The 12,445-nt window shown below is 33.1% G+C and overlaps 1 protein-coding gene across 4 annotated transcripts in view; it reads right to left on the reverse strand.

Annotated features, from left to right (window-relative positions):
• VPS13A (vacuolar protein sorting 13 homolog A) overlaps positions 1-12,445 on the reverse strand; it is a 253,825-nt gene that overhangs the window by 14,050 nt on the left and 227,330 nt on the right. For 2 of the 4 annotated variants that reach the window (XM_058695652.1, XM_058695655.1), the window contains one exon: positions 9,755-9,869. In XM_058695652.1, the coding sequence (XP_058551635.1) occupies positions 9,755-9,869 (115 nt within the window). Of the gene's footprint in view, positions 1-6,587; positions 7,186-8,562; positions 9,556-9,754; positions 9,870-12,445 lie in introns of those variants that run through there. The other 2 variants (XM_058695653.1, XM_058695654.1) reach the window with 2 other exon arrangements.

A 12,445-nucleotide genomic window follows, 5' to 3' on the forward strand; every position in this document is an offset into this window, starting at 1 on the left:
TCTTTTGATTCCTACAGTTTCTTAGAGCCTTGCATTTAGTAAGCAGCTCAACAGCCAATAGGAATGAGACTGTGAAGATCTGACAGGACAGGGATGGCCTCTAACATAGCTTTTGTTTTGTCCCCAATAACTAGAATAAAGTTCACTATGGTTGTAATCTCAGAAAAGATGAACAGCAATGTTGACTACTCTCTTCAGACCTGTAATCTTAAGATCTAGAAGAGTGTCCAACACAAAACTAGTAAGAATTTAACAAAATACTTGTATGAATACATGACACTGTTTCTTCTTGGTATTCATATAACCTATACTACCAGATCATCTAGCAAAAATTCAATTACACGTATGCAATTATACATTTACTTTTTTGGCAATTTTAAAATTTGAAATAGCCTGCCAATTCTATACAAGTTAACTTTACAAGAAACATGCAGCCTCCTATACTTATATATTCCACCATTGGAGCTTCATGAGATCTTTAACTAAAACAACTACCTCAGACCGGAAGTGCCACAAAATGCCTACTGTACATTTTTCTCCACACTGCTTCCTATAGGGTTCTTTACAGTCGTAATTTTTCACAGAAAATTTGACATTAAAATTCATTAGAGTCATCATCAAAAGTAACTGGGACATCAATTTCATTTGAATTTGTAACTAAAGACTGATAGAAAAAGTACACGGTGCTTCCTTCCATAGATGACATGAAAGTTTGCTTTTGGATGAATCAAAGTGGCCTCCAATTTAAATCTGCATGAAAATGAATTGCTTCATTTGGCAAGAGAACACCTTTCTTTCATAGGACATTTGGCCAATAAAAAATAGATTTTTCATAACTTATACCAATGTTTTCTAAGAACACTACTGTTACAGCACACACTAAAAAAAGTTTCAAATGAGCTTTCCTAAGCTCAACTCATGCTGAGACTCTGGGTGCTGTCCACAGTAACCAGGGGAAGTCATATGAGGTAGAGCTCTAACACAGAAGTACAGAGGTCATGTACTGAGTTCCAGGTTACAATTTAGCACCTATAGCTAAAATAAAGGCTAAACAGCTTCTACGCTAATAACTACTGCAAAGTTGAAGCTCCATTTGCACATCTTTGGGAAGAAGAGAGACTCCAGGTAAACCTACCTGAACTTAACATTTAAGGATTTATTTTAAAGTTAAATGTACTAAATTTTCTATTTTAATAGTATTTATCCTTCCCTAAAAGATTTAGAAATTGAATTGGTCTCATTCAGTTACTGAATTAAAAAAGAATCAAAAAAATAATTTTATAATTGATTCAAAGAAAAAACTCAAGTGGAATCATCACCTCCAGAAAAAGATATAATTTCAAAGTCTTATTCAAAAGGTATTGTTATGTAATACTGGAAGGTTCTAAGTGGAGTAAATTACTCTTCTGGTGCAAAATAAAGTCAGTGGGACTTACTACTAACTGTTGGAAAGAACAGGCCTTCTAAAATGATGTATCAAAGACTCTCTAAGAGACCTCCGCCAAATTGATAAATGATGTATTAGAATGTATCTAGGTTAATCTCCTTTCTCATAGGATCTGCTTTAGTTGAGATGCTAAGAGCTCTAACTTGCCTAGATAACAGGATTTGGCTCTCTTCAGCTGTCTCATCCCATTCAGAAACTGGCTTCTGGACGGGAAGAGTTACAAAATGAAGAGTAAAATCCGATAAGCATCTGTCTCCTAGTTCTTGTCCACTTACTCAAAATTTCAGATGAAGCCAGGAAGAGTGTTCAGCACTACTCTGGTGATCTGACTGCCTATGGTAAGCCCTTTCTTCCAGATCAGTTGTAATTCTCCTCCAGAGGTAAAGGGAAAGACCACGTCGGCTGAAGGCAGTTATCTTCCAATTGCTATTAGGGCAGTGTTTGAGGCTAATTATAAACATCTGTAATTTCTGAAAGAAAAGAAATATACAACAGACAAAAGCAGCCTCCCTTCTACAACAACTCACATAATCGTAACTATGATATTAAGGTAAGAGATGTAAGAGATTCAAAGACAACACGGATAAAGGTGTAAAATATCTGAAAAGCTTAAGAGTATGCTACCCTCGTGGAATAACCCAGCTGACAACATTCCTACACGTGAAGGACATAAGGATCACACACACTCATTTTAAGAGGATATTTATTTAAGGGATGGAAACTTTGTAAAAAGGTACAAACATGTTCAGTTAAAAAGAAAATAAAACTTCTATAACTACAAAAAATTATAAAAATTGAGAAAAGGTTCTGCTGGCTTTTATGTATTCTAGAAATAAAGACCAGTTTCCCACATTGGGGATTATTCCATGGATAGATCACTTTTTTAATTTTTAGAAGTTAATAATTCTGCATATAAAAATTTATAACATAACAGAAATTTACATATTTGGATCACAACCATGTTAATAAAAAATTTAAAAAGGAAATATATCATCATAAATGGTGGGGAGATAGGATAATTTTTATTTCTGTAGTTTCTAACTTTTCTTCACTGACCATGTACTACAGTCACGAAGTAAAAAAAAAAAAATCTATTTTTTGAAAATTTTCTTATCAATGTTAGCTAACGATTCACAAGAGGAATTTAGCTTTATCCATGGAAGTATGGGTCTATCAATTTTTTAATTCATAGAAATCCCAAGTTCTACATTCAGAAAAATCTTTGTAGACGTATAGTTAAGCATTTTCTACTCTAAATGATAATCTAAATGATAATTTAGAAAAACACAGCATACCCAATCAAGAATTACATGTTTAGCTAAGTCTCTAACTATCCTTTGTTTTTCAAAAACACTGATATTGACTATACTATTTTGTTTTTTATTTTTTTTATTTATTTATTTTTTTTTATATTTGGGACAGAGAGAGACAGAGCATGAACAGGGGAGGGGCAGAGAGAGAGGGAGACACAGAATCGGAAGCAGGCTCCAGGCTCCGAGCCATCAGCCCAGAGCCCGACGTGGGGCTCGAACTCACGGACCGTGAGATCGTGACCTGAGCTGAAGTCGGACGCTTAACCGACTGCGCCACCCAGGCGCCCCTTGACTATACTATTTTGAACAAATATTTAAGCATCTCTAAGATTCAGAAAATGGCATAATGCAATTTAGCACATATCTTTGTTACTATTTCATTGCTTAGAATATACATATGTAATAAAAAGGCTATATTAAAAACCAACTTTACAAAGTTATTAGACATTTAATTTCAAGCTCATTTTAGAGGTACACTATTGCTAAATAATTCCTAAATAAATTCATCACACTGAGATAATGGACATGAAAATGGTCTACCGCATTAAAACTAACCAACCACAAACTGCTACATGTGAAAATTTTAAATTATTCTAACTAGCTCCCTAATAGAGACCAATTTGAAATCATGTGTTTTATTCTTCTTGGATTCAGTACTTTCGATAATATTTTACATAGTACTGTTTATACTCACTGCACTTCATGAATTCAAACATTCATCCACTGAAATTAAAGATTAAATTAACAATCTAAACATTTTTAATCTCCATTTATCTCAAAGGTGCAGGGATAAATTAAAATTGACATTCTTTTTACATACCCATCACAATTACTTGCTATAAATGAATAATTTATGTATCTTATTTAGACCCCATAAGACCTTTAATGTTTTTTGACCATTATAAATTAATAATAAATTATACATTTGCAAGGAAATCTACAAAACAAAACCAAAGGCTTGAAGGGGTAGTAGAAAAGTACTCAGTAACACTTTTGTTTGTCTCTGGTCCTCCTCCCATTACTATAGGAGAGTATGATGCAAAATTTCACCACAGGGGTTAAATCAGACCAACTACTACAGCAGCTATTGTTCTTCAGGATATATGACCTTGGGATGTAAATACAGTATCATGTATTTCATGTTGAATATTGATGTCCTAGTCACAAATTACAATGGCTCTATTTGCAAATTTTAATAGCATCACTTTGAAATCAACACTTAACACTGATATGTTTTGAACAATTTCAAAATGTAAAATTTATAAAATCCAGATTATTTTAAATATGGAAACAAAGTGAAATTTATTTTTTTTATAAGGAATATTGGCAGCAATATTATTCTGGATTTACATTTGTTATATCCAATTCATCTTACTTCACTTATAAGCTGCTCTTATAAATTTATCCACGGTAAAGACGTCCACAATTTCAGGATTTTTATGAATTTTTCTTCCTGCCAGTTTTCAATGTTACTCAAGTGTCAAGTAAATACAAAGGCAAAGAGAGAATGAGTGATGACTCCCTTAGAGATGATAGAAGAACCCCTCCTTTCCTTTTTCTATACATAAGCAGTGATCAAATAGAAATTTAGAATATAAATAAAGGATATGGAAAGGTGTGGTACGACTTAATCTTTCAGATGTAGCTTTCTACACTTTCTCATTATAAAATACTTCCATTTTAAAATTCTAATTAATTATAAAGCCTCTAATAAGCATCTCATAAATGTGCCAAAGTTGAACTTATTTTCTATATATTTGGTGAGGAGTAAGAAGATATTTTTGTTCATGTCCTATATTTCCAACATAAGCACACTGGTGTAAAATAACAGAGGAATCTTCAATCTTGAATTTTTCTGTAATAAAAAGCAACTTTTTTTTTACTGGAAAAATAGTATTGGTGGTCAAAGCAGCTTGAAAAGATTTTTCCCTGGGCATGAAAACAGAAACAGAAAGAACAAGGGCAGTTATTCCGTTAAGAACATATTTCACTTCTAAGTTTTAAAAATTTAAGAATGCTAAATCCTTAAGACTACATGAACTACATGACAGCTTATTAGTTACTAGAATATGGTTTTAAATCATTGCGCTATTTAAGGGATCTTAAATAAATGTAACCCTGTCTACAATTTCCTTTTCATTAAAATGGCAAGGCGATGCTGAAATATCCAGAACTTTTCCCGATAAATTCTTACGAATCTTTATGAAACCTATACCATAGGATTAAGTGTCACAGACCAACCACAGGAAAGTCAGTAAATGCCTTGTAATCAAGAAGTTCAGTAGTTTTCCCATTTAGAAAGGCCCTGTGCCTCGCTGAAGTGTAAAAAGTCAATGAAGACATTTCCAGACCTTTCCTAAGACATACGCAATACATAATAATAGGTTGTGCTCTTTCTAGCTCCTTGTAGAAGGAGTAGGTTTTGTTTGATTTTAGCCAGGGGTGAGAGACCAATGGCGATAAGGTGGATTTACACTGTCTCTGATACAAGTCATGACTATTTTAATGGTCACTGTTCTCATGTATTTACTCATCCAAAAAGAGAAGAATACTATTTTGGTGAAAACAATAATTAAATTATTTGGCACTCACATATTTCTTAGTCCTAGTATATACAACCTTGATTTCTATTTAATTTAAATGAATGCTAGGCAGGTAGAAATTTCAAAAGACCTTATCATTTTTTAGCTTCTTTTTTTGTAAGCTCAACACTAAATAATTAAACTAGTCATTTTCTAAGAAATAGAACAATGATTTATAGAACTAAAATCTTGGTATACTTAAGAATCAGAAGAGATTCAGAAATGATGAGTTGAATCAATTAAACCAAAAGTTGATTAAGCAATTATTTACTACAATCCAATTAATATAAGCTCAATATAAACTGATTAACATAAGTCAAGGTAAATGTTTCTCTGTTGATCCAAAAACACAGCAGTCATAGGGATTACCATTTAACTAAAAAAGAATTAGAAGAGAGAGACAGGCAAACCGAGAAACAGACTCTTAACTATAGAGAACAAACTGATGGTTTACCAGAGGGGCGGTAGGTGGGGGGATGGGTGAAATAGGTGATGGGGATTAAGGAGTACACTTGTCCTGATAAGCACTGGGTAGTATAAAGAACTGGTGAATCACTATATTGTACACCTGAAACTAATACTATACTGTATGTTAATGAACTGGAATTGAAATAAAAACTAAAAAAAAATATATTACTACTAGTCATTCACCTTTAGACGATTTCTTTTGTACATCTAACTGAATAGTGAATTAGGACAAGATAGGGGCGCCTGGGTGGCTCAGTCAGTTAAGCATCTAATTCAGGCCACGATCTCAGTTTGGGAGTTTGAGCTCCACATCAGGCTCTCTGCTGTCAGCGAGGAGCCCACTTGAGATCTTCTGTCTACCTCTCTCCACCCCTTCCCACTTATTCACACGTAGGCGTGCTCGCTTTCTCTCTTGGAAAAAAAAAAATTTTTTTAAAATGGGACAAAATCGTTCAAGTTGAAAATTAAAAAAAAAACAAACTATAAAAATACTATAAAAATTCTTCTAATATCCTGAATTAATCTGTAATATTTTATAATAGGGATATAGCATATGGATATTTAGGTTAACAAGTAAATATAATGGCTATAAAACCAACTTTGTTCCTTGTTTCACAAAAATATATATATAATGAAATAAAAATGAACCAAAGAACATTATTTTTCATTCTAAGACTACACATTATGTCACCAACTAACCTTCCATGACAAATCATGAATGTTCCTTATGAGAGTGGTACAACCTATATGATTTTGGAATAGAACAACACATTCATATTGAAGTTACATAGGTTTATTATTATTAAAAGAAATTTGACAAAAATACTTTTCAAATGCTAAATATAAAATATTGACTTGGTGTTCCTATTATTTTTCTTTTACACAATGGAATTATAGCCCAGAAAATTTACAGAGAATATTAAAAATGGCATTTTGCTAATAAGCAGATAATTTAAAAGAAAACTAGTGAACATTAAAGAAATATTTAAGTCTACCTTTAAATCGTAAAGACAAACTCTGCATTTTATAAAGCCACAAAACATATACAAGCAAATGGTAGAAAATATAATATGCCCCACTTTGGATGTAAAATACATTTTTCTGTGCTTAATAATGCAATTACTTTGCTTTCTGAAAATGTGTAAAAACACATTTTCAAAGGAAAAAAGTATTTTCACTCCTTACAAATGGATATATAGGCATTAGGGTAGCAGTCATACAAAACATGTTAATGAAACATTCCAAATAAAATGACAAAGAACACACGAATTTAACATTTCAGATCTGACTCATCATCATCATCATCATCATCATCATCATCATCATCACTACTGCTACTGTGAGTCATGATCCACTCCCTGTAGACCTGAATTTTCTGTAAGCATGGTAAAGGAAAAAAGAAGCACAAAGGTTAGTCAGGCATGGCAAAATGCTTGCAAACATGTAAAATTGTGAAATGTTCGAGTTAGAATAATTTTGAAGCAGACTTTTCAGATGAGTAGGGCAGTAATTATGGATATATTCCATAACTTAAGAGACCAAAGACTAAGAAGTTCCACTGGTTGGTACACTCAATGGGTAAAATAATTCGGTAATACCACTAAGGTATTTCGTGAATATATTAGAATTGTTATCCTATTTCTCTAGCAGGTAACTTGAATTGACTACCAGGAAGCACTATAATATGGCACTTCTTTCTAGATGCAAAGGCATACAGAGTATATTTTATATTTAATGATATTTTGATCCATATAATTTAGTGAACACAGAGTACCTTTTTTTGGAGAATTAGAAAAAGAAAAATGAGAAGCATTTCAAATATGAAACATTTTCGAAGGGCACCACTGTCAAGTCACTTAGATGAAATCTTGGCAGATGAGATCTTAAATCCTGTTTCTATGTCATCTACTTTTTTTCTATATACTGCCATTCATGGATTTTAAACTGTTTGCTAATAACAGACTGGTGATGAAAAAAGCACCATTACCACCAAACCAACAACCTACTTCTTACACCTGTAAGAGGTAATGCTAACCAAAAACATCCTAAGGCCTCTGGTGAATTCCTACAGGTATTCCAGCTACTACTGTATTTATGCTCTTGCTGAAAAACAAGTAAAATGGCTGACAAGGATTGTGAGGGTTTAGTCCTTTAAATAGCTCTTTTAGCAATTAATACTAAGACTGGCCTACTAAAAACAATATGCACCTTTAAAAACACACAGTCAAGAGTCCTGACCTTTAAATCCCAAAATTTAAAGCTTCAGTTAACAATTAATGAATGTATAAAATACATTTACTTGTCACTAAAATCGAGTTATCAGCTGTGAGAAATTTTTGGTATCTCATGTCTCTCTCCTTTTGTTATAATCTATTCCCTGATAATGAGGATGTATTTCCAAATTCTCCTCACTACTCACACTTCCTTCTTACTAAATTTATTAAAACTTTCTCAAGAAATATTTTTAGTTTTTCAATAGGTGATGACTAGGCACTCCAATAAAATGTTAGTAGTATGTTATTAACATAAGTTACTAATGTAAGGAACACGTTACTTCCTGAACAAGGGAAGGCAGCAACTGAATAGAAGTATATTTTTCAAATGTATTAACCGTAGGTGACTTCTGCACCGTTTGCATCTTCCAAAGAATGATACGCTGTCACTGCAGAGATTGTACGAAACGCCTTTTAGAGCACAGCCTCTCACTAAGTTGCCAGTTCTACCCCATATGCGATTATTTTGAGGCTTTGAAAACATTTTAAATACAGTATCACTTTATTAAATAATACACATTAGCTCAATGGTCATGTTTTACTATATTAGACGGAAGCACATTTTATTCAAAATGATATTCTCTACATGTAGTGGGTAAAATACTGAAGTTTTAAATATTTACCATGGTCATTTTAAACATGAAAATATTTAAAATATCAAGGCTATAAAGGAAGCACCATTTCCCTACAGGTTATTATTACTACGAATATTTTCAAGTCTATTTAACATAACGACTCCTGGTTTGTTTTCAAACAAGTGATTTACTTTAGGACTCCACATCTAAACCACAGATGAAGTACCTTGAAATGGTATAACCTATTACGTATGCTACCTACACCATAATCCAAATTTTAAAAAGGACAATTTTCAAAGTAAGAAAAGTATCTAAACTGGTAAAATATTCTACCTTCAAATGGTCTACTGTTTCAAAAGCCAGTTTTCCTTTCTAAAAGACGTTGGCTTTCATGTGAACTGCTTATCAGATTCCACAGGTTTTAAATAGACTACACAAGCATTAGGCAGGAAGAAGGTCATGGCCACCTGAATATTTTCCAAAGAAAAGCCTAAGAAACCCAAGAATTCACAATAGCAGTGGAACTGATTTTTCCCTTATCCGTGCCCAAGTGGACAGGAGAATTGTATTAAAGCTACCAGCGGCTTGATATGCAGAGGGAGTCCCCTACGCAGAAATGGTCCAACTGGTTAAGTAAGTACCACCAGTTATGAGGGTACAAAAGGCATGATGGTTTGCAACAAATCTAGCAAATCCAGTACAGAACTAAGAATACCCTATAACGAGATCAGATTCACTAAAATCCTATACAAAAAGTTACCAATACGAAAGCTTTTCTTGGTATTCAAAATACTGAAACAGCGGTACGTAGTTTGTAAATTTTAAGACTAAAATCTACTGCTGGCTTTCACTTGCAAAGTCATGCATTAACTGTTTTCATATCAAACTTTTTGATGCCTGTAAAAAAGAAAAAAAAATCTTATAGTAAATAAACGTACATTAAAACCTAAGTAAACATAAAAAACTTCTAAACAGAATTAAGCAAAACATCTAAAGCCCAAATAATCTAATATATATTGGAATCATTATATAGATACTTGTAATAAAGCAAACTTGACTAAATTAATCTTAGTGTGTAAGATACTTCTTCACCCACCTGTAACATTTGGTTGCCAGTCCCATCCCTCAACCTGTAAGGTCTGATAACTCCATCCTCATTAAAGAATCGAGGGGGTCGCAGGCTCTCCACTTCATCAGAACTCTCTGTAGCTCTACAGGGAAGAACATATAGCTAGAGTATAAAAACTATTCAAATACTCTTATGTACAATTTAAAATGCAACTACTGAAAAGAATGTTCTTTTGGATAAGACTCTTACATCACTCCTCTATTTTAAAGTTTGTCTTTATGACGCCAATAAATTTAAGTTCTCTAGAAAAATATAGACTTGAAAAGAAGTTTGTTTACCGACTGTCTTGGACTTTCTTTGTACACAATAATCAGAGAATCAGCAAATGATGAGTACTGCTTTTTTGTTTTTTTCTCTGCTTTAAGGCTTTTAACTTCTTTTTCTTTTCCTACAATACGGTTTGGTTCCTCCAATACAATGCTAAGTATAAGAGGGGACTGTAGGCAACCTTGTCTCATTCTTAGCTTTAAAGGGAAAGCTTCTACTGAGTTTTCCATGAGGAACCAATATTAACAATTTTTTTTTTTTAACGTTTATTTGTTTTTGAGACAGAGCATGAACAGGGGAGGGTCAGAGAGAGAGGGAGACACAGAATCTGAAACAGGCTCCAGGCTCTCAGCGATCAGCACAGAGCCCGACGCGGAGCTTGAACTCACGGACCGTGAGATCATGACCTGAGCCGAAGTCGGACGCTTAACCGACTGAGCCACCCAGGCGCCCCAATAATTTTCTTTTTTAAAGTCACCTTTTGCCAAGCCAAGGAAGTTCATTTCCACTCTTAGTTAGCATATAGTTCCTGTTATTGTTTTGGAAAATTTTGAATGGGCAATGAATTTTAATTAAGAAATTCCTGTCCGGTCATTGCTGTGACCTTTGGTTAATCTCCTTCAATCTATTATTGCTATAAGTCAAGTTACATGTATGTTGTTTAATGTTTAAATACCCTAACATATTCCTCCTTGGGCTGATATGCATTGCTTGAAATGCATAAATACTTTGCTGAATCTGGTACTGTAATAATTTAACATTTTTAACTGTATGGAACTACATGAGAATGGTCCATCTGTTTGTTCACTCATTCAACAAACATTCAGAGATTCAATAAATATTAAGAACTTACTCCATAACGTACCCATATATATATAACACACACCATGGGGTAAATTCATCAGTTAAAAAGCAGACTGGCAGAATGGATAAAAAAAAGTTGATCCAACTAAATGCTGTCCAAAAAAGATTCACTTTAGAGTCACAGACACAAATAAGTTGAAAATAAAAGGATGGAAAAAGATATACCATGTAAACAGTAACTAAAAGAGAGGTGGAATAACCATATTAAGATCAGAAAATAATTAAACTTTAAACAAAAAATTCTGATACAAAGAACATTTTACAAGAAAAGGGTTAATACATCAAGAAGATATAAAAATTTTAAACATATAAGTACTTAACAAGAGTTCTCAAATACATGAAGCAAAAACTGGCAGAACTAAAAAGAGGAAAAAAATCTACAATTATAGTTATTTTTGTATCCTACTTTCAGTAGTGAGTATCATATAGACAAAAGATCAGCAAGGGAATAGAAGATATGAATAACACTATAATCTAACTAGACCTAACAGGCATCTATACAGAGAACACTTAATTCAACAATAGCAAACTACATATTCTTCTCAAGCACACACAGAATACTTTCCGGGACACACTACGTTTTAGGCCATAAAACACATCTCAGTAAATATAAAAGTTATACTAAAACTTGTAAAGTATGTTTTTTTCTGGCCACACAGAATAAAATTAGAAATCTATGAGAGAAGGAAATTTGAGAAATTCACAAATTTGTGGAAATTAAACAGCAGAAGCCTAAACAATTCAAGGTCCAAGAAAAGTAACAAAGGAAAGTAATTACTTTGAGACAATCGAAAACAAAAACACAACAAACCAAAACTTGTGGAATGGAGTGAAGACACTGCTCAGAAAGTAATTTATACTGTGAGTGCCCAACACTTAAAAAGAAGAAAGATCCCAAATCAATCATCTAACTTTACACCTTGAGAAACTAGAAAAAGAAGAGCAAACTAAACCCAAAGCTAGCAGAATTTGGAAGGAAATAAGAAAAATTAGGGCAGAGAAAAAAATTAGAGGAAAGAAAAATAAAATAGAAAAACAATGGAGGGAGTCAATAAACCAAAAATTGGTTCTTTGGTAAAGTCGACAAAAATGACAAACCATCCGACACACAAAGAAAAAAAGAGAGGGAACTTAAAATGACTGGAAAGAACAGACAATATGATGAAGACTTAAAGAGACTGAATGAGTAATCAAAAAATTTACCAGAAGTAAAGGTCAAATCCAAATGGCCTCACTGGTGAATTTTATCAAATGTTTAAAGAAAAATTAATGTAATTCTTCCACAAACTCATCTCAAAAAATGAAGAGAAGGGAATACTTCCTAATTATTCTAGGAAGACAGTACTCCCCTAATAACAAAACCAGGCAAAGACATGACGAAAAACAGGCCAATGTCCCTTGTAAATACATACGCAAAAGAACTCAGATAAAATTTTAGCAAACTAAATCTAGCAGCTCATAAAAAGGATTATACATCATGACCAAGTGGGATTTATTCCAGCTATGCAATGTTGGTTCAACGTATGA

This window comes from Neofelis nebulosa, chromosome 12 (genome assembly GCF_028018385.1).
Source record: "Neofelis nebulosa isolate mNeoNeb1 chromosome 12, mNeoNeb1.pri, whole genome shotgun sequence".
In the NCBI taxonomy this organism is placed as follows: domain Eukaryota; kingdom Metazoa; phylum Chordata; class Mammalia; order Carnivora; family Felidae; genus Neofelis; species Neofelis nebulosa.